Source organism: Argiope bruennichi, chromosome 2, assembly GCF_947563725.1.
Source record: "Argiope bruennichi chromosome 2, qqArgBrue1.1, whole genome shotgun sequence".
NCBI classification, from domain to species: Eukaryota; Metazoa; Arthropoda; class Arachnida; order Araneae; family Araneidae; genus Argiope; species Argiope bruennichi.
The window spans coordinates 98,023,881-98,046,974 of record NC_079152.1 but is presented as its reverse complement, the minus strand read 5'-3'; the positions used below and the strand labels follow the sequence as shown (position 1 = coordinate 98,046,974).

Here is a 23,094-nt window from a genome sequence, read left to right as displayed (position 1 = left end):
TCAGTACCTAGTTCAAGCAACAATTTCTGGTTCTCGTGCTAGAGAGGTTGTTGAAAGTTTTCCGCCAACTATCAAAAGGCTATTGATGGTTTAAAATCGCGTTTTGGTAGAGAAGATATTTTAGTGGAAGTATATGTGAGAGAATTATTAAAATTAATTATTTCTGTGCAAACAAAAGAAACATTTTCATTAACTTCTTTGTATGATAAGCTTGAATCATATTTACGAGCATTAGAAACATTAGGTGTAACCACAGATAAATGTGCATCCATTTTGTATCCTATGGTTGAATCGTGTTTCCCAGCTGAATTTTTAAAGGCTTGGAATCGTAGTAATATTTCCAGTATTAACTCTGACGCGAAAGGAAGATTGGATAATTTGATGCAATTTTTGAAAACGGAAGTTGAAGGAGAAGAAAGAATATGTTTGGCTGTAGCCGGTTTCGGTTTAGGAAAGGGCCAAGAATACAGACCTTTGAAAAAGAAACAATATAGCTCGGAGAATTTGAGAAATAAAGTACCTACAGCTATAGGTTTGTTAACGACTGCTGCAGATAAAGATGTAAAGAAATCTTGCGTTTTTTGCGGTGGTAAACATTCAAGTTCAGATTGCTTTACGGCTCAAAAAATGACTCTATCGGAAAGACAAAAAATAGTCAAGGAAAAACGATGCTGCTTTGCATGTTTATCGCCATTTCACGCAGTTAAAAGATGCCGAGCAGTTTTAAAATGCCTGATATGTTCTAAAAAACATTTTCCTATAATGTGTGATGTGCTTGATTCGCAAAAGATGTCTGTAGAGGGAAAAGAAGATAAACCCGCACTAGATGTTAATATGGCTAATTTTAATAAACACAGCCCTAAGATATTTCTTCAAACTCTCAAAGCTAAAGTGGTATCGGATAATAAACAGAAAATTGTGAGGTTACTTTTTGATTCTGCATCACATAAATCTTACATTTTGAAAAGTGTAGCTGAAGAAATGAATTATACACCCGTTCGATGTGAAAAATTGGTACATTCTCTTTTTGGTGGCGTTAGCACTAATGAATTTAAACATAATTGTTATAAAGTAAAATTGAGAAATTTGATTGGAAATTTCGGCTGTAATTTTGAAGTTCTGGATCAATCTATCATTTGTGACAATATTAGACCGGCTTTTAAAGGTCCCTGGATAAAAGAATTAGAGGAAAATCAGATTAATCTAACTGATATTAGCGATACTTGTGAAGGCATTGATATTCTAATTGGAGCTGACGTTATGGGGAAAATGTTAACTGGCAAAAGAAAAGTCTTATCTTCAGGTCTTGTCGCTGTAGAAACTTTCTTAGGATGGACCTTAATGGGTAAGGTACCACAGGAAGAATCTTCGGAAGAAAACCTGGCTTTAACAGTGCTGTCCTTATTTGTAAATGAAGCTGAAATCACAAATTTATGGAAATTAGATTCAATCGGAATCAATGATCCTGTTGAGAAAAAATCTAAGAACGAGATTGATCTTCGGACCAAGGAGCATTTTCTAGAAACGGTAACAATTAATAAAGATGGTCGATATGAGGTTTGTTTACCATGGTCTAATGATAAGTCACCTTTGCCCGACAACTTGGATTTGGCGAGGAAAAGGCTCGACTACACTACCTCAAAACTTATAGCTATGAATATGTATGAGAAATATGAAAATATTCTTCTAAATTGGTTAGATGAAGACATAATAGAGGAAGTTCCTACCAACGAAATGAACTCTTATGGTAATTATTTACCTCACCGTGCAGTGATAAAACTAAGCAGCAGCACTACTCCAATTCGTCCGGTGTTTGACGCTTCAGCGAGATTAGCAAATTATCCATCTTTGAATCAGTGCTTGGAATGTGGTCCTAATCTCATTGAGCTTATTCCAAATATTCTTCTTCGATTCAGAGAGGGACAGCTTGGCGTTATAGCTGACATCAGGAAAGCTTTTCTGCAAATTAGTATTCGTAAAGAGGATAGAGTCTTCCTTCGTTTTTTGTGGTGGGAAAATAGAGAAAAAAAGAAATTGAGAGTTTTTCGTCACACAAGAGTTGTTTTGGGGGTAAAATGTAGCCCTTTTCTTTTAGCTTCAGTAATTGAGTACCATATTCAAAAATGTGAAGGATTTGAAAAATCTTTGAAGAAAAGACTTTTGGAGAGTTTCTACATTGATAATGTCGTTACTAGTGTCGACAGTAAAGACCAATTAGATCGATTCATTGACAATTCTAAAACCTTGATGGCAAAAGGTGGTTTTGATCTTAGAGAATGGGAATGGTCTGGCGACTGTGAAACTAATTCAAAGGAAGAAACTCAGGTATTAGGTCTTATTTGGAATAAGAAATTAGACACTTTGAAAATTAACATGAAATGGCTGGATGGCATTAATGTGGAAAAAGTAACTAAAAGGAGTATGTTATCTACAGTACATAAAGTATTTGATCCTTTTGGATTCACTGCACCAGTGATGCTCTGTCCAAAAATAATGCTACAAAAGGCATGGACATTAGGTACAAGTTGGGATGAAGAAGTAACTGGTGAGCTTCGTAAAGAATTTCTACAGTGGTTTCAAGAACTTAAGCATTTGTCTGACATATAGATTCCTAGGTGTGTTCAAGCATCTTTAAAAGATATAGTTCAAAGAACATAGAAGTTATAAGTCCCCCCCCCCCTTCCAAAAAATAGAGTAAAGGATGCTGCGGTGTTTCAGATAACTGGCGTTGATATGGCTGGACCTTTATTCCTTAAAGACAAGAAGAGCTGGGTTCTAATTTTTACTTGTGCAGTGTACAGAGCAGTTCATTTCGAGCTTGTTACTGCTGCCTCGACCGATGTTTTTTTAATGGCCTTTAGGAGATTTGTTTCTCGCAGGGGAAGATGCACAACAATATACTGCGATAATGGCTCCAATTTTGTTGGAGCAGCCAACTATTTAAAACAACTGGATTGGAACCGTATCCAAAAATATGGAGCAATAAACTCTATTGACTGGAAGTTTAATCCTCCAACTGCTGCCTGGTGGGGCGGATGGTGGGAGAGATTAATTAGAATTTTAAAAGATCTTTTGAAGAAAGTGTTAGGACATGCACGTCTCAATTATGAGGAGATGATAACGGTTTTGGCAGACTGCGAGCGCGTAATCAACTCAAGACCTCTAACTTACATTTGCGAAGAGGAAGCTATAAAACCAATTTCTCCATCGATGTTCATACAAGATGTGCATGAATGCAATCTTCCTGATATAGATGCTGTAGAGCAAAATTCTGTGAGCAATAGATTCAAATACAGACAAGCAGTGCTTAAAGACTTAAGAAATCGTTTCAGATCTGAGTATTTGGGTGCTCTCATACAGCGGAGAAATAAAAAATCAAGAAAATGTACAGTTACTGTTGGTGACATTGTTATGGTGGGAGCAGATAATAAAAAGAGACTTGTCTGGCCTTTAGGTCGTATCACAGAAATCATACCAGGTAAAGATGGGCATGTACGACTTGTTCGAGTGCAAACTTCACAGCAGAATTTCCTGCGACCAATTCAAAGAATATATCCATTAGAGTTAACATCCTCTGATGACTTCTCCACTTCGATGACACCAGATGATTTGAATAAGTCAAATGACATCACCAAAACTTCTGACAGTGAATTCTTAGAGTTACATGCCACAGCCTGGCATTTAATTGGGATAAGATAGGTCTCATCTGGACAAAGATGCTGAAAGAACTTTTATTATAACAGATGAGAAAGTATCGAAAGGTCACAACCAATGGAAGATCTTCACAATATTATTTGGTATGAATGCAAAAAAATTGTTTGAGTATTCTTTTGGGAATGGAACGCATTATCCTATTTTGCTTTGATTTTATGGAAAAAATGGTTTCACTTTATGAATGAATTTGAGAATGAAATTACGTCCGTTCATTGAGGTTCCACTATATATGATACAAAGGAAACTTCTAAGTGGGCATCTCTTAAAATTGTTAATTTCCTTACGTTTAATCTTTCTAATTTGCCAATATCAACTTGGAAACGCTATTTTTCTCTTACCATTGCGAAATTCTATAGCGGGAAATCCAAATATTTTTAATATATAACATCCAAACGGTGAGAGTAAGCATGTCATATACTCTAAAATTTAGATTATTAATTAATTTATTATTATTGATTACTATGGAAATTTCTAAAATCTCCTAAAGGATTGAATATTAGAATCTGAAAACTGCATGACTTGAAAGTATATGTATTTTATTTTTTCTTATATACTTATAGAAAAAATAAGCATAGGCGGAGCTGCGGAAGTAGCAGATAGTTAAAAATAATTAGCAGAATCAACAAAAAAATATCAATCAATTTCTCATTATATGAAAATAATATGTTTCCAATATTAAGGAAGACATATAATCTTTTTAACAAAACAAGTATTAAGCAGTAAAATTTCATCAATACCAATGACATAGCTATATATAAAAATTTCATTATAACTAGCTATTTTCACGAGACAAAGTTTTTTGACTCTCAGATGACAGAAAGTTATTATGGTAAATTTCGGTATATTTAGAATAATGCTTAAGTTTTGTTTTATTTTCAGATTTATTAATAATACTAGCCGCCTTTGGCGACCAGCCGGTTCGCCAATCTTAATGTTCGTTAAAATTTTAATAATTAAATATTTTATGCAATTCCAACTTTAATAGATTCTTCAGCAAAATATTTTAAAACTTCAAATTTTGATAGTCATATAATTCACTCATAATATTATAAAGGCCTTCAGTCATAACGTGATATGTATCTCTCTAATTTTCTGTTACCCCTCGTAGAATTTATGCTTTAAATTAAAGTGTAAATGATTCATCTGCAATTAATATAATAATATTTTTTACTGAAACAAAGCATTTTTTTTAATAATATGATTACTGATAATAGAGTCACTGAGCGTTTAAACTTTATGGGCACTAAAGAATATCTTTCTTAATTTATGTAATATCTCAAGAATTTGTCAACAAAATTTTCGCAGATTCATCATGAACAGATCGATTAATGAACAATGTTTACTTTTAAATGCATCAAACACTAAGAAAATAAAATGAATCGTTTAAAATAATCGGTCGAAAACAGGTTTAAAAAAACTACTTAAAAAACGATGTAATTAAAACTATAAGCATATACAAAAAAATATATAACTAACATAAATACAATTTAATTACAAAAGCATGCAACTAACCTAAAAATAATTTAAATCATTGAAAACAGGTTTAAAAAAAACTACTTAAAAACGATGTACTTAAAACTATAAGCATATACAAAAAATATATAACTAACATAAATACAATTTATTTACAAAAGCATGTAACTCACCTAAAAATAATTTAAATCGTCTGTTGAAAGTGGTTGTCATGACAACAATCAGAACAATGCGCATGCGTGAATTTTCTTCGGAAACTTCTTTTCCCTTTCCAGCTGTGTTGCCATAGAAACCGGCGCACAGCTGTTTACACGTTTATGTTTATCTATTCAGATTTTATAATATCTAATCAGAGTAACGGTGAATATCAGTGTGTTCGTGTTCGTCAATAAATGTTAATTTTTTTAATAACATGATTAACGAAAACAGAGTCACTGAGCATTTAAACCTTATGGGAACTAAAAAATATCTTTCTTAATTTATGTAATATCTCAAGAATTTGTCGACCAACCGGTTCGCCAATCTTAATGCTCGTTAAAATTTTTATATTTAAATATTTTATGTAATTCTTACTTTAATAGCTTCATCAAAATATTTTAAAACTTCAAATTTTGATAGTCATATAATTCACTAATAATATTATAAAGGCCTTCCGTCATAACGTAATATGTATCTCTCTAATTTTCTGTTAACACCCGTAGAATTTATGTTTTAAATTAAAGTGGAAAGAATTAATCTGCAATTAATATAATAATATTTTTTACTGAAACAAAGAATTTTTTTATAATCTGATTAATGAAAATAGAGTCACTCAGCGTTTAAACTTTATGGGCATTAAAGAATATCCTTTTCAATTTACGTATTATCTCAGGAATTTGTCAACAAAATTTTCTTAGATTCATCATGAGCAGATCGATTCATTAACAATGTTTACTTTTAAATGCATCAAACACTAAGAAAATGAAACGAATCGTTTAAAATAGACGGTTTAAAACAGGTTTTAAAAAAACTACTTAAAAAACGATGCACTTAAAACTATAAGCATATACAAAAAATATATAACTAACATAAATACATTTTAATTACAAAAACATGCAACGAACCTAAAAAAAATTTAAATCCAGTCCGCATCGGTTGATAATAATTCGTCAACACAATGCGAAATTCAGAACACAAAGCGCATGCGTGAATTTTCAACGCCAGTTACGTAACGCAAATACGTGATTTTTTTTCTACGCCAGTTGGGGTAACGCTATGCGGATTAGAAATTTTTAATTTCCTTTATTCTGTTTTATTTTTATTCAAAAGTTCTTCAGAATGAATCTGCAGGATCGATTAATTAACAATGTTTAATTTTAAATGCATCAAACATTAAGAAAATAAACAGAATCGTTTGAAATAATCCGCCGAAAAATACTAACCCTAGCCTCATTACTGTTGGGAGAAAAAAACCCCGGAAGCCTTACTCATTTGGCGATGGCGAAAATGGAAGATTTTTTTGGCGGAAAAGTTGGCGGTGGGGAAAATGAAAGATTTTTTTGGTGGGAAAGTTAGTTTTTAATTAATAATTAAAATTCTAATTAAAATTTCAAAAAAAGGGACCCCAGGTGCACATTCCCGACCTCTAAGGTATACATGTACCAAATTTGATAGCTGTATGTCAAATGACCTGGCCTGTAGAGCGCCAACACACACACACACACACACACATTGAGCTTTATTATAAGTATAGATATAGATTATTGAATGCTATGTTAGAGAGATTGTCTATCACATATTACAAACAGCAAGAGACAATATACTTTATTCAGAATTAAATCTGATATTGCATCTTGCTCATGTCAAGAGCACGGAGGAATGAAAAGCAAAAGACGGTTCCTGCTTCAGATTTCGTAGATAAGTAATTAGATAAAGAAACGAAAAGAGGATCAAGTACTGCGCTTTCAATAAAAAAACAATATTTGTAGATAACGTAGATAACATATTGGCCAATTTTGTTTTGAAAAGAGATGATGCTGTAAAACGTCATGATATAAAGAAATTCCAAACAATTCCAAAAATGTTCCAGCTGCAACGTACACAACGTTTAAAGCCAAGTTCAAAACACTTTTATGGAATTTCATACAAGCTTTTATGCATAGAAGTGCAAATATTTAAGCTGTTGTTACTTTTTAGTTACAAAATAAATTATTTATAATAAAATTATTAAAACTGGTAAAATTTCAGTTAGCCTGTATATTTAGATTTATAATTATTAATTTTCAATTGCTTATTTTTTTTTTATATTTGAGAAAAAAGTTCGTCCATAGAAAATTAAAATGTGTCGCTTACGCGATTTGATTTAAACAACTCAATTTAAAGATTTCTGGAAAAACGCAAACGATAATACAATGAAATTTTTTCCGAGTTCTTTTATTATAAAATATTAGTTTCATTAAAATTCTTTTCTTACAGCTATGAGCGTTATTTTCTCACATAAGCAAATTTGCCTGGTTCCATTTCAATTTTTTAGGATTAAAAGAATCTGGTGTAACAGTATTTTGGTAATTAAAAAAATTTTATTTACAGTATTTTGTCGATACTAAATGCTGATGCAACAAAATAATGTTAATGTATGTATGCATCATTTTGTTTTGTACAATGATGTTAGTTTGTTTGCATCATCATGCAATAAATGTATAGTTTGGTACGATTTTATTATAATTATCTAGATTAAATTATAAGACTTGTACAACAACAACACACAGACATTCATCTTTATAACTGGAACAAGGAAATAAAGAAAATAACAAGAAATTTATAATGAAGGAGAGAAAGAAAAATAAGAAGATAAAAAGGAAATTTATAATGAAGTTTCCTTATACTGTTTTTTTTTCCCTGTAAATTAAATCGTAATCTATTTTTAATCACTGAGATTTTTAGGACCGACATTTTGAGAAATTTTTCTGGTAAGAAAAAAAAAATTCAAAACATTTTTCATTGCACAGAATTCAAAATACAAACTTTAATATATCATTTATTAAATTCATTCATTTCAGGCAATGAAATAAATAATCGTAAATAAAAGAAATAAATTTGTACTATAATTCAAATTAAATTTTTGCCAGAAATTTCGGATTTCAGATAATTAGGTACGAATTGTTTGAAATTTTCATTTTTAAAATAGCAGATAATTATTAAATAATTGTAAATCACAGCATGGTGTACAAATCATTTTCCTGACGACGATTTCATAAATTGTTATTTAATAATTCATCGAAATCGGTGGGAGTTCTTTCCATTGTTCTTTTTATATATTTCGACGATATAACAATTTTGCTCTTAGTTTTTTGAATAAAAGAAATAATTAAATATGTATTTTGGTCCTCCTTCCTTTGTCAATTATATTAATTTAATATAGAACTACTATTTTGATATAGATCACAATCCAAATTTCATTAATCTAGCTCATTATGTTTATACATTATCATGTTCACATAACGTACATAGACAAACATTCATATTATCAATGAACGATTTGATTTAAAAATTCTCTCGGATCAACAATTTGTGATGTTAGGATCACATTTTGAATTAATCTTTCCATCATAAATACGATACATATTTATCGATTTATATATATTCAAACCATCCTACAGTTAGTATATAAAAGATTTGGTCTAAACATACAGATACAGATATGAAATGTTTATGATAAAATAATTTACCGAATTTCCTCCATCTAGATCGTTACTTTCATCGATTCAGGACTTGAGTTCTCACACACATGCAGGGACAGACAGACTTACGATTATCGGATTTCTTTCTGTCAAAGAAAAAATCCAATAAGGAGTGATCTAATATTAAATTGAAGTGGAAATACCATATATTAAATTTCATTCGCTTAGCTTTTTGAATCATCGGTTTCACAGACATATATAATTTCAAAAATGAATTGAAAGCATAATTTCAAAAATGAATTGAAAGTATAATTTCAAAAAAGAAATTTATCTAAAAGATTTATCTAAACCTGGAAGTCAAATTACTTGATTATCACAGGATTTTATATTTTTATCCTTTATACACCTGAAAGTTATAACTCGTTAATGTTAAAAAATTAAATGACGTTTTTTAGATTTAAATTTTTTTTTTGTTATATTCATATTGCAACAGTTTTGAAAATAATTTTTTATCTATCTAATATAATATTGTTCGCTACAATGCTTCACAACAGATTGAAAAAAAAAATTCATAAATTATAAATGAAGCAAATTTTGTTATTTGAAGCTATATGTGCATGCGTTGGGTCTTTGAATAAAAAATTTTGTTTAAAGCACTTTGAGAGATTACAAACATTTCTAAAAAGAATGATTTGATAATAACTTAGATATCATTTGAATGGAGTATTATCAATTTCCTTGAATTCTCTTTGATAAACTATGCTATAAACAACACGAAAGATTTTGTTAACACGTTGACCATGTGATGTTAAAAAGTTAGATTAATCCCTGCACACCTATTTTTATAGTTTGTTGATAGCTGCGTAAATAACCATATACTTTCTTTTATCTAATGCATTCTGTTTATTACGCATATACAAGTTTTCCAGGGGGGGGGGGGAGGTTTAATGTTCATTCATCGTTTTTATTCACTTTTTTTAGAAGATAAAAATGTGATTTAGATCATGAAAATATTTTATTACTTATCTTTTAAAATTAAAACATTTAAATCCATTGTTATCGTGTTAATCTAGTTTGTTGGAATTGTCAGGAGCCAGCAGTGTAAATGTATTCAAGAGGTAGATTCAAGAAATAATTAAATTTTATGCTCATTAAATCTTTATGAATATGATAGTTCTTTCTTAATGTTATAAACATTAAATCAAACGTGCATTGAAAGAATGAATTTCAAATTGAGTTAAGCTCGCTCTTGGATTTATACGATGAATTGAAAATAAATAAATCAAACTAATATTCACTACGAGCCATTAAGTCACCAAAGGTGGCTGGTAGTTAATGAAAAAAATGAAAATTAAAATGAAATCTACGATCGCAAATTTCAAGTTATCACGTGAGAACATTATTATTTTTAAGTCATTATTTTTCTTATTTAATTTAAGTCATTTATCAGTTTAAATCGGTTTGAAACAATCACGAGACTTCACCCTCTTTTTCTCTCTCTCTCTCTCACTATATATATATATATATAATTTTTTTAAACTATCATTTTCAATTTTTCTAGCTGGCAAACAAAGTTTTGGAGCTCGACCGATTTTGACATGAAATAACAGCTATGATGTCATAGTTCTACGTCAACCTTTTAAAAACGCTTCTGCTGTCAAAGAAGCATACGTTATAATAATGCAATACTGGTAAAAGCAGGTAAAAATATATGCGATTAAAAGATGATGATGACAATTGCTATTATGTTTTATTCATTGCCTACGCGATTTCGAGCTTCAAAACCTCCTAACTAAATCAACATCATGTTCTCACATGATAATAAATATATTGAAATTCAGCCATGAATAATATTGCTTGTAAATAGCATTTTCAACGATTAATTTTACATTTAGTGATCTATCTTAATTATAAATTCTGTGAAATCAGGTTATCATGGGAAAAGAAGTTTAACAAATATTTTTATACATCGTTTTATTATTAGAACATCTATTCTGATATCTAAAAAACATCGTTTATACATTAAAATTGACGTATCTTTACCTTTTATAACAATATAAATGATATCTTTAAACCTGCATTATCAAAATAAGATAAAAATTATCAGCTGCCTGGAAATGCAGTAAGATAATAATAAACGCTCCATTATTTTTAAATGTAGATTAGAAAACTTCATCAATAGACTGAAAACATGACCGAAATGGCGATACATCATTTATATTTGTTTTCTATTTAAAATTAGAAAACTGAAATATCAAAGCAATAAATATAGTGTTCGTTTTTTTAAATAGGGCCATTACAATTTTCTTTGAATATATATAATATATTACCTGTAATTTCTAGATAAGCTGATAACACAGAATAGCAGACAGAAACTTCTATTTCATGTGAAAAGTTAAAAATGTAATGTATTCATTTATTTAAATATTATGATAAAATTGAAATGCATTAACTCAATATTAAATGTAAACATCTAATTTTCTGCAGGAAAGGGCTTTATTGTAAGCCTATAAAAGCAAAATTTTATAAGCTATTTATTTTTCAAAATAATCTTATTAACCTTCAGTGAAATCCAATTTAATTTAGGAAATAATAATTTGAAAAATTACGCCTTTTATTCAAATTAAGACAAGTGGTTGTTTAGACTGTATCATTTATTTTCCAAATAGTATTCCCAGTGTTTTTAAATGCAATTGAAACAAACAAACAAAAAAACCTTTTGATTTTTAAATTTACAGTGGCATACGATATATGAAAATGAAGTATGATATTTTATGCAAGTATCGGTTCTTCTTTCATAGTTTCTCTCATATGAAACAAACGCATGTAAAATTGAATTTTTATTCGTTATCGAACACATATTTGATGCCTTTATTGTTCTTTTCAGCTTCCAATTTATGATGAATACTGGACATTATAACTGTTTTTCGAGTTATTCTCATTACAAGATAATTGTCTCATTTATTTAAATAGCCAAATTTAGATCATTGTTAATGGACCTACCATGCAAATGGCGTCGGATAGCCATATCTGGTTTTTGCGCCATTAAAATCGGCAATCGTTTATGATCTAATATAAGCGACTTATAGGCACGATGAAAAAGAAAAAATCCTTTCCTTATCTTTACATTTTTTTAATAAAATTTTTATTATAAATTGTAACCAATTAAGTTTCCAGTCTTGGAATATAATAAGCATTGTTGCATCAGCATTTAGTTTCGACAAAATATTGTAATAAATAAAACCTCTAATTACCCAAATGCTGAAACATAAGATTCTTTTAAATGAAATAGAATCAGGTAAATTTGCTTACGGGACAAAATAACGCTACGCTCCCAGATGAAAGAAAAGAATTTTATATAAACTAATATTTACAAAAAACGTGCTCTGAAAGCATTTCCTTAAATCATCGTTTGCGCTTTTTCAAGAAATATTTAAGTCAAGTTGTTTAAATTAAATCGTCTACACGACAAATATTTTGTCCCTTGTTTTAAAACAACTTCAATATAACCAAGTAGCACTTTCTTTTAAAAATGCTTATATATATTATTTATATTATTGTTACAGCATGATTTATTTATTTTATGTTCCATTGACGGAATTCTGACTATGCAGTCTAGGCAGCTGCCTAAGATCGCTAACTGTAGAGGGATCAGAAGCAGTTTTAATAAATATTCTTAGCCTGGTTATCATATGAATAAATTTGGAGGAAATATAAATTTTTTGAGATACAAATCATTAAGTACACTGAATTATTAAAATCATAATTAAAATTGCTATTTTAATAGTATATTGAAATATTATTTATTTTATATTTCACTCTAGATCATGTAAAATAATAATTTTTAAGGTTATATTTGTTTGAAATTTATTATTTCTTTATAATTTTTCTGAGTAATTAAATGCTGATGTTTTAAGTAAAGGAATCATTGATCAATAATTATTGTTAATTTCTTAAGAATATTATTTATTTATTAATAAGTAAATGATAAAAAATAAATAAAAATGTATTTTTTTCAAAGTTACTGAAATGAAACAATATATAAAACAAATTCTTGATATGATAGTTAAATGTATAAGCTGAATGTGCAAATAATTCATCAGTTATCAAAAATGAAGCCTCATAATGTGTATTGTTTGAAATATATTGTATGTAATGGACAAGATACTACGCCACTACTACGCTTTAAATCTACACGCACGCTCGCGCCTCGTGTGTGTGTGTGTCTCTCTCTCTCTCTCTCTCTCTCTCTCTCTGTGTGTGTGTGTGTGTGTGTGTGTGTGTGTGTGTGTGTGTGTGTGTGTGTGTGTGTGTGTGTGTGTGTTTGAAGAATAAATCAAAATTCTCTGTAAATTTCGAAAATATTATACCACAAAAATTATTTAATTATTTTTTCATAATCTTACTTTTTATTGACACCTTAATCTTACTTTTTATTGATTATTTTATTTCTGTACAATATTTTCTCAAGTGCTAGTACATTTTCAAAATTCAGCTTCTAAAAGTTTGTAACAATATTTTTTCCATTGATATAAGAGATTCAAATCAATATCTTACTAAACCATTCATTCAGTCATACATTTTCACCAGATTTAATTATGATAAAAAATTTGAACTTAAGTTAGCTCTTAATTTTAGAGTGCTTTAAACGCTCTTAATTCTTTTTAAATTAAACTTTCTTTGGGCATTAAGCTAAAAAGTAGAATTATCATTTCCACTTTTAATTTGTAGCATATTCACTTTATATTATGCAAAAATTTATTTTTAAATTGTTTGAATTTCTTTTATTTGTTGTAATGAATAATTTTATTTTGTCTTCTACATAATTATAAAACATTTATTACAAAATTCCAATTCAACACACAGGCAAATGAATTTTATCGCTTCTCGACTTTTATTTTAAAATTCATATCTTTGGAACAATGAATGAACTGTACATGAGTGCAAGGAAGTGAAGAGGCGAAAGGATTGTAAAATACTATAAGTGTGAAAGCGGGTCACCACATCTGAAATCTCAGCTTTTTCCTCAAGAAATCTCTAAGAACTCGATGAGCCTAGAAATGTTCATTGCCGTAAAACGCAACCAATATTCTTCAATGGGCATTAGCACACAAAAGGTCTTTGCCAATTCATCCAGGCGTGAATTTAGATCAAGTGTTTTTTAGATTATTTCTCATCTACCTATGTAACAGTAAAGGCTGTTACTCCCACCGATGCTGCATTTATAAAAATTGAAATTCAACTCACTGACTAATAAATCACGGTATATTCTACCCATGAAGCTGAGAAATTTGGGAACCAAGGACGTTCACTTTAGGATATAATAACCTTGGATATATTTTGCTTTTTTCTTTTTCTTTTTGTGAGGTTAAACTTGGCAGACATTTAGTTTTTAGTTAATATCAAAAAGTTTAGTTAATTTCAAAAGCTAGTTAAAAAAAGGTAGTTCATTAAACTATACTTTTCAGACTTGTCAAACAACAAAGATAAAATTTTAAATAAATGCATTCTATATTAATAGCTTATAATCATGACGTCAATATTCCTGGTAAACAAGGTGGTTATAATTTAACAGAATTCAGATTATAAAATTGGTACTATCCATACGGCAGTCAAGATTCTTAACTCTCTTCAATTAGTCGTTTTTTTATACTTTTATTTTGAATTCCTTTGTAAATTTAATTGGGCAGCCATAAGGATGTCTATTCCCTTCTCTAAGAATTAAGCAAGCATTGATTCTAAATAATTTTTTAAGAATCAAAAATCCATAGGCTGAAAAGTTTTTTAGGATACAGTACCATAAATTTTTGCTTCAACTAATGGTAGTGAAGAAAGGAATGAATTGAAGAAAGTCTCCTTCTATTAGTTTTAGCATATTTAGTGGTAATAAGGTTAATAACGAAAATAGGCTCCATGATAAAGAGAAAATGTGGTGTATCTCTCTCTCTCTTTCTCTCTATGTGTGTGTGTGTGGAAGCAGATGACAGTCTCTACGAGATGGCGCAGGAGGACCAGTGAGAACCCTAATACTAGTAGATGGAATGAGACTAGAGCGTGCGAACGCTGGACTGTTTGGAGGAAAGTGGCTGTGGACCGTGGCAGTACGATGAGGTGCCCACGCTGTAATATGTACCGAAAGTTGTGAACATGCATAATAGAACCTATATTTAACCTTAGACACCGTTTCGTAGTGAGTTTTTTCGAAGGATGGACACCTTCGCTCCCATATGTGTGTCTGTGTGTGTTTGTGTGTGTTTGTTTGTGTGTGTGTGCGTGCGTGTGTGCGTGCGAGCGTGCGTGCGAGCGTGTGTGTGTGTGTGTGTGTGTGTGTGTGTGTGTGTGTGTGTGTGTGTGTGTGTGTGTGTGTGTGTGTGTGTGTGTGTGTGTGTGTGTGTGTGTGTGTGTGTGTGCTACAGTGAAAACCCGAAATCAGTCAAAACGCGAATTAAGTAGGGAAAACGCGTTTCAACTGACAGCGGTAGGGAGAACGCGAATTCACTAGGGAAAACGCGTTTTAACTGGCAGCGCCAAGGAAAACCCGAATTACAGCGTTAAGTACATCGGATTTTCTCTAGTTATTTGCAGTTTTGTCCAGTTAAAACCGTACGAATCTAGATTTCGTGTTCGTGAAATATCCAAAAAAAAAAAAAAAAGTGCAGTTGTCCAATTTTATTCTTGTTGGAACGTGTTTGTGATGGTTGATTCATTTATGATGAATGAAGAAAATGTCAATGCTTTTTGCGCTAAAAAGTGGAAAAATAGATTTCTTGAACAATTGCAATTGATACAGAAAAGCAGAATAATTTGAATGTGATAAATAAAACGCTGTTTTATCTGAGGTTGAAGAAGCAAAATCTGCCGTTAGCAAGACTTCTGTTCAGTACCGCAGATAAAAAAGGTTTGACATTCTTGGAATCAGTGTAATAAAAAAGTTGATTTCTTCAAATGAGCCCATCAAATATTATTTACCAGTTGAAGGAATTTTTGATGTCTTCGAAAGTGCCCATGTGGCCATAGGACATGATGGTAGAGACAGACTTAAAATTGAAACTTCAAGAAAATATGCTAACATAACCACTGAGAATGATATAAAATTTTTTATCAATGTGTAAAACATGTGAACAGAAACAAAATATGAAAAGGAAAGGTTTGGTTTCTAAATCTATCATTCACTCAGAAATGAATAGTCGCTGCCAATTGGATTTAATTGACTTGCAATCTCAGGCAGATAATGAATTTAAGTTTATTATGGTTTACCAGGACCATTTAACGAAATCTGTGTTACTACGACCACTTCAGAGCAAAAGAGCGAAAGAGGTTGCGTTGCAAGTACTTCATATCTTTTTGATATTTGAGGCTCCTTGTATATTGCAATCTGATAATGGAAGAGAATTTGTAAATTCAGTTATAGAGCAGTTACGTACGTACTGGCCAGAATTGAAGAGTCTTCATGGGAAGCCTCGTCACAGCCAGTCGCAGGGTTCGGTTGAGAGGGCCAATCAAGACGTAGAAAATATGTTGACCTCATGGATGAAGGATAATAAAACTACAAAGTGGTCCTATGATCTTCGTTTTGTCCAATTCATGAAAAACAGAGCTATACTTTCAAGAATTAAGCAATCACCATACAAACCTATGTTTGGAATTGAACCAAGAGTTAGAATGACAACCTCAACTTTGCTATCAGATATTATAAAAAGTATCGAAGACGAGGATGATCTTCAGAAAATTTTCGAGGATATGAAGACAGAAGAACAAGAAACAGAACAAGCACAATCAGGGGAACATATGCTTGCTAATAAGTCGACCAACATTTTTCTAATTAGAGAGGAAGCCAAAGAAAATTTAATAAAGCAAGCCAAACGAATGAAAAATATCTCCGATGCAACAAATCCAGAGGTTGATATTGGAGGTAATGTTTTTCAGATGTTGATAGAGCAAAAGCTGATTTGAGAAATCTCATCGATGTAGTGTTTGAAAAAAATAAAGATGGCCTTTACAAAATTGGTACGAAAGATGGAGTTCTGAAGAAACTGCATTCGCGTTAAGAAATGATATTTAAACTTAATTAGTTCAGTATTTATTCAATAAATATAAATTATTCAATTTATATTAACTTTAAATTTTATAAGTATTTATACAGTAGATCATATCTATTCAGGGTGCAAGTTTGATACAAAAGTTTAACATATTCCCTGATTTTTAGATCTGAATTCAATGTCTCGCAGAAAATTTCCTTGACTAAAGAACAAGTACCGAATCAGGAAATTTCTCTGAGAACAACAGCAAGAAAAGGAGCTGTAGGAACTGGGCAAGGGTTCTACCACTGTTCTTCAAAGAGATGTTTCTGTATGAAAAATGATTCTCTTTGCAATTCTAAGTGTTACAGTAGTTTGCCTTGTCGAAGTAAATAATCTGTAATAACGTTACTGCTTTAAACAATATCCTAATAAAGTATTTTTTTCTTCAATGATGTGATGTCTCCTCAAATACTGTTTTACTAAATATAATTATATATAATAATTTTGAATAGATGCAAATAATTTTGTCAAACAAATCAGTCTAAACATGAATAAAATGGTTATCCCTAGCGCTGTTAGTGAGAAGGCATTTTTTCTTGTTAATTCGGGTTTTCCCTGGAGCTGCCAGTTAGAACGCGTTTTCCCTAGTGAATTGGCGATCACCCTAGCGCTGTCAGTTAAAACGCGTTTTCCTAGTTAATTCGCGTTTTGGCTGATTTCGGGTTTTCACTGTGGCATATATATACACACCATGTTTGTTTCTTCAGCATTCTGAAATGTACTAAAATCTGAAATTTTTTTAAAAAAATTCTATCAAGAGTGATTAGGAGTTCTTTGTTTTGAAATTTTATGCCATGTCTTTAGCAAGAGTTTTAGGAACAGTAGTTTAAATTTAAATATTGCTGATCAGATAGAATTGGCGTCTTGTTTCACTTAATTTATTATTGAGAGAGAAATCCTAATACAGTAGACTCTCTCTAATCCGATACAATAGGACTGGAGTCTGTCGGATTACAGAGAGTGTTCTGTCCATAGAAAATCATATGGTATCACTAAATTACACAAAAATACATTTTTTTATGTATGGGAAACGAACTAACACTGTTAAAGAGAGAAAGTTTCGTAGCGATCGTTCTAATTTTCTCTGAGAGAGCGGACCAAAGTGTGACGTACGTGTTTCATCTCCGTTAATCATAAAGTGGCCTTGAGGCGCATCATGACTCAGTATTTCCGCCTCGCAGAGAGCGCGGAAGAATACATCCGGGGTAGCTCCCAAGGACAAGGTGCGCGATATGGTTAATTGTGGAATAAAGATACACAGTGGGTAAAAAAAGTTTCCTTACGGAAGACTAAAATAAAAATAGACTAGCATAATTTCCAATCTTTGCTTTTTATCTTTATAAACTACTTATATATTGTTAATATGAGTCTTTAAAAGGGAGTTTCATAATAAATTTCTCTTTTTTACAAAACTCAGCAAGTCAGTTTGCAATTTTTAAGCTAAATGACGAAGTATCATGCAAAAAAGGTTTCCGTACGCAATATGCAAATTCCTCCTAACGAGCTCTACAACTAATCCACAGTAAATATTCGAAGTTTGATGGTTTGTCAGAGAGAAGAATACGACATAACAAAAGTTGTTTAATTCCAATGTTTCGCTGATCGTTTTAAAATGGAAATTCCGAAATCCATTCGTGAGTTAGTGATTCGGTTGCGAAAAAAGGGATTATTTATGAAAAAAAAATCAGTGAAATGACTTACAAAGCAAAGTCTACAGTGCAGTATATTATTGAAAAATACCGTGATGTGTAAACATTTGAGGATAAAGATCGATCCGGAAGAACTCCGAAGTTAAATCGCTGCATAAAGGAATTATCATGTGTATGGTGCAATATAATCCATCGGCTTAGTGCACCTCAACTTGCAACTGATTTAATGGTTAATTACAAAATTAAATCCGCATTTTAAATTGTGAGAAATGTCATTTAAAAAAAAGTTTATAATGGATGTGGAGCCCGTAAGAAGCCTGTTATAAATCTCTGCTACAGAAAAAGCGTCTCGAGTTTACAAAGAAGCCTGTAAGCAAGCCTCTATCTTTTTGGGAATCGGTCCTTTTTAGTGATGAATCAAAATTTAATATCCGTGGGTCAGGTGGTCGAGTTATGATCTGGAGGGAATCCAAACAGCATATGTTACTTAAGAATTTATGTGAAACTGTGAAGCACGGTAATAGTTGGAATATGGTTGGTATATCTAATTCGTCGAGAATTTCGTTTTAGATATTTCTTTTCCTGGTCAACATGGCGACAGCTGAAACAGCAGCGCTAGTAATACCGCCATTCAAAAAGGCGGATCCTGCACTTTGGTTTCATATGCTAGACTCCACTTACGAATTGGCTTCTCCGAATGCCATTACTGAAAGCAAGGCGAAATATAATTACGTCGTGGCTCACTTACCTCCCGAAATTGCAACTGTTGTGCGGGATGTAATAATTCAACCAGATTCCACGGATCCATATTCGGATCTCAAAATGAAAGTCATAGAACGCTGTTCCGAATCAAAGATGCAAGACATTCGATGACTTTTGGCTGGTGAAAGCTTAGCTGATCGGAAGCCCAGCGAGTTGCTTCGTGTCATGAAAAGGCGAACCGGAAGCCATAACATCGATGATTCCTTGTTGTTTTAACTGTTCAATCAAGCAATGCCAGTACCTGTGCAAACTATTTTGGCCTCCACTTTACCGATTACTTCAGACAAGGCAGCAGATGTAGCTGATAAAATTCTGAATATCCATCCCACTTCATTCAGGACTAATTTCTTCTGGAAGTGAACATAACTCTTCACCTGTGAAGGAGCGTAAATCCGACATGGATTTGCTTCGAAACGAAATTAAGGAATTGCGCAAGCAGGTGGTTAATCTCCATCGTTCTCGCAACCGATTTCGTTCGCCCAACAGTACTCGTGCTCGCTCAAAATCACGGAACAATAGATACTGCTGGTATCATTTTCGATTCCAGGAGAAAGCTAAAAAGTGTATTCCGCCCTGCTCTTTTAAGAAACCCGTGTTCAGGAAGAGTCGCGACGGCGGGCTCTTCCTATGGATATACTTCTCGCCGTCTCTTCCAACGCGAACATAATACAGGTATTTCTTTTTTAATTGATTCCGGCAGTGACGCCAGCTAAATTGTTGCTTCTAAAAGGGAAAGACAAATGCCTGTTATGCAATCTTTTCGTGCCGCAAATGGCACTACAATAAATGTTTATAGCAGAAAATCTATAACAGTGAATTTCGGGCTACGTAGAAATTTCACTTAGTTATTTTATATTTGTAATGTTTCATGTGCTATTATTGGTGCCGATTTTTTGTATCACTTTAATTTAGCGCCTGATTTAAGAAAGAAACGTTTAATTAATAATGTTACTAATTTAAAAGTGCATGCTAAACTAAGTCCATGTTTTTCTGTAAAGTCTGTATTTGTAAATAATGTATGCGGTAAATTGTTAATGAAATATCCTGAAATTATTAAACTGCCAGACCTTAATCATCATGTTAAGCACAATTTTGTACGTTATATCAATACCAAAGGTCCTCCTGTTTCAGCTAAACCTCGGAGGTTAGCTCCAGACAGGCTAACAATAGCCAAAGCTGAATTTCAGCGCATGAACCATCTCGGTCATATGAGACCTTCTAAAAGTGCATATTCTTCTCCTTTGCACATGGTGCCTAAAAAAGGGTCTGTTGAATGGCGACCGATTGGTGACTATCGTCCACTTAATGCACAAATCATTAAAGACAAATATCCCATTCTTTGCATTGCAGATTTTACATCTGAATTGCATGGTAAACAAATGTTCAGTCACATCAATCTCGTCAAAACATCAAATTCCTATCAATCCTGATGATGTGCGTAAAACTGCAATCTGCACTCTATTTGGCCTTTTTGAGAGCTCGCGAATGCTGTTTGGTCTTTGCAATACCTCATCAATCTTCAAGCGCTTTATTGACGAGGTCACTAGGGACTTACCATTTGTTTACGCTTTGTTGATGACCTACTGGTTGCTTCTGAAAATGGAAATGATCACTTAAAACATTTAGATATCTTATCTAAAAAATTAAATGAATATGGTTTGTGCATAAATGTTGAAAAATGTCAATTTGGACAATGTACAACAGGAGTTTTGGGATTCAAATTATTAGTGGAAGGAATTGAACCTTTATCTGATCGTGTAAAATGTATCTTAGAATTTCCTCAACCCACAATCTTGACTCAATTGCGCCGTTATTTAGGACTTTTCAATTTTTATCGACATGGCATTCCTTATGCTGCTGATATTTTAGAACCCATTGTAAAATTTCTTGAAGGGCACAAAAACAAAAAGAAACATCCTCGTTACAAAGCTCCCAGTTCTACTGAGCAATTAAAATGGAACGATGCGGCAACAATTTCCTTCAATGCTTCTAAAGAAACAATTACTAAAGCAACGCTATTGAGACATCCCATACTTGGTGCTCAGTTAAGCTTGTGGGTAGATGCTTCGAACGTAGCTGTTAGTGGCTTCTTAATGCAACTATCGAATAATCAGTGGGAACCAGTAGCATTTTATTCTTCAAAATTAAGTACATCTCAAAAGAATTGGTCTAGTTATGACCGTGAACTATTTGCTATTTACTCCTCTGTCAAAAAATTCCGACATATGCTTGAAGGTAGAACGTTTGTCATTTACACTGACCAAAAACCTTTAACATATGCCTTCCTTCTCTTCAAAATACTGAAAAGTGTACTCCTCGCCAATTACGTCATTTGGATTTCATATCTCAATTTTCTACTCATATTAGATAGACTAAAGGTTCTGAAAATATTGTTGCAGATGCACTATCACGAATTGAGATAGATGAAATATCCCCTACTGTAATTGATTTTAAGGATTCGCTTCTACTCAATCAACTGATGAAGAACTACAATTTTTAAAGTCCAATAATTCCTCCTTAAAACTTGAGGAACAGTATTTCCCTCTTGAGGACATTCATCTGTATTGTGATATATCTTAAAAACAACTCCGACCTTTTGTTCCTAAAAACATGCGGAAATTAATTTTTAAAACACTCCATTTTTTTTCTCACCCAGAAATTGTTGCATCAATCAAATTAATCGCTGAGCGAATCGTATGGTCTGGCATGCGCAAAGATATAAAATCTATGGCTAAAGCTAAAAAATCTATGGCCAACAAGCTAAAGTGACGCGGCATCAAAATCTCCCATTGGCACTTTTGCCTTACCAGATGCGCGCTTTTTACACATATATATAGATTTTATAGGTCCTCTCCCTTCTTCCGAAGGCAACCAATTCTGCATGGCCATCATTGATAGATTCACTAGATGACCTGAAGTGATCCCAACGCCTGATATGACTGCAGAAACAACTGCTCGTGCCTTGGTGCATGGTTGGATATTCCAGATTTGGATGTCCAGTGACAATCACAACTGACCAAAGTACAAATTTCAGTCGAGTCTTTTCAGAGAACTAACTCGCATGTTAGGCTGCAACAGAAGATCCTCCTCAGGCGAATGGGATCATTGAGAGACTTCATAGGCATCTTAAAAGTGCTCTTAAGGAGCATAACAACAGGAAATAGACCAAAATACTTCCAATGGTTCTATTAGGTTTGCGCTCAGCTCTTAAGGAAGATATTAAAGCTACCTGTGCACAATTTGTTTATGGCACCATCTTACGATTACCCTCTGATCTTGCGACAAGCGGTTCTATCAATCAAGCCATTAACCCCACTTATGTGACTAATTTAATAAACACAATGAGGTTTTTGAATCATGTTTCCACTGCCCTTCATGGCACCCCAAAAGTTTATGTCAATCCCTGATTGAAAAATTGTTCACATATTTTCTTAAGATCAGATAAGGTTAATCCTCCACTGACACCGCCTTATACTTGACCCTACTTGGTTATTAATAGAAACGATAACAATTTCATTATTCATTTAAATGGAAAGCATAGTACAGTATCAATTGATCGAATACAGTACAGATCATAGTACAGTATCAATTGATGGATTCATTTGTTATTTCCAATTTGATTCAAACGGAAGAAAAAAATTTCGATCTTTGATGAAAGTCTTTATTAATATGTTTTAGTCATCATATGCTGTCTTTTGCTTGCTACCTTCGTTTTTATCAAAAGTTAAAAATCCAGAAAATTATATATTTGCGATG

The 23,094-nt window shown here is 32.1% G+C and overlaps 2 protein-coding genes across 2 annotated transcripts; both read left to right on the top strand.

Moving 5' to 3' along the window:
- Nucleotides 1-1,653: 1,653 nt before the first annotated feature.
- Nucleotides 1,654-2,607, top strand: LOC129962262 (uncharacterized). Its single transcript, XM_056076006.1, has one exon. It carries the CDS (start codon nucleotides 1,654-1,656, stop codon nucleotides 2,605-2,607), a length of 954 nt encoding a protein of 317 aa, XP_055931981.1.
- Nucleotides 2,608-16,025: 13,418 nt separating this feature from the next.
- On the top strand, nucleotides 16,026-18,167 carry LOC129962261 (KRAB-A domain-containing protein 2-like). Its single transcript, XM_056076005.1, has 3 exons — nucleotides 16,026-16,636; nucleotides 17,053-17,252; nucleotides 18,067-18,167. Exons 1-3 carry the CDS (start codon nucleotides 16,026-16,028, stop codon nucleotides 18,165-18,167), a joined length of 912 nt encoding a protein of 303 aa, XP_055931980.1.
- The last annotated feature ends 4,927 nt before the right edge of the window (nucleotides 18,168-23,094 follow it).

Coding starts and splice junctions, on each gene's coding strand:
- LOC129962262 (XM_056076006.1), top strand. CDS start 1,654: ATGAATATGTATGAGAAATATGAAAATATTCTTCTAAATTGGTTAGAT.
- LOC129962261 (XM_056076005.1), top strand. CDS start 16,026: ATGAATAGTCGCTGCCAATTGGATTTAATTGACTTGCAATCTCAGGCA. Junction 16,637..17,052: donor GCACAATCAGGGGAACATAT/GCTTGCTAATAA, acceptor CCTGATTTTTAG/ATCTGAATTCAATGTCTCGC. Junction 17,253..18,066: donor CAGTAGTTTGCCTTGTCGAA/GTAAATAATCTG, acceptor TTAATCATAAAG/TGGCCTTGAGGCGCATCATG.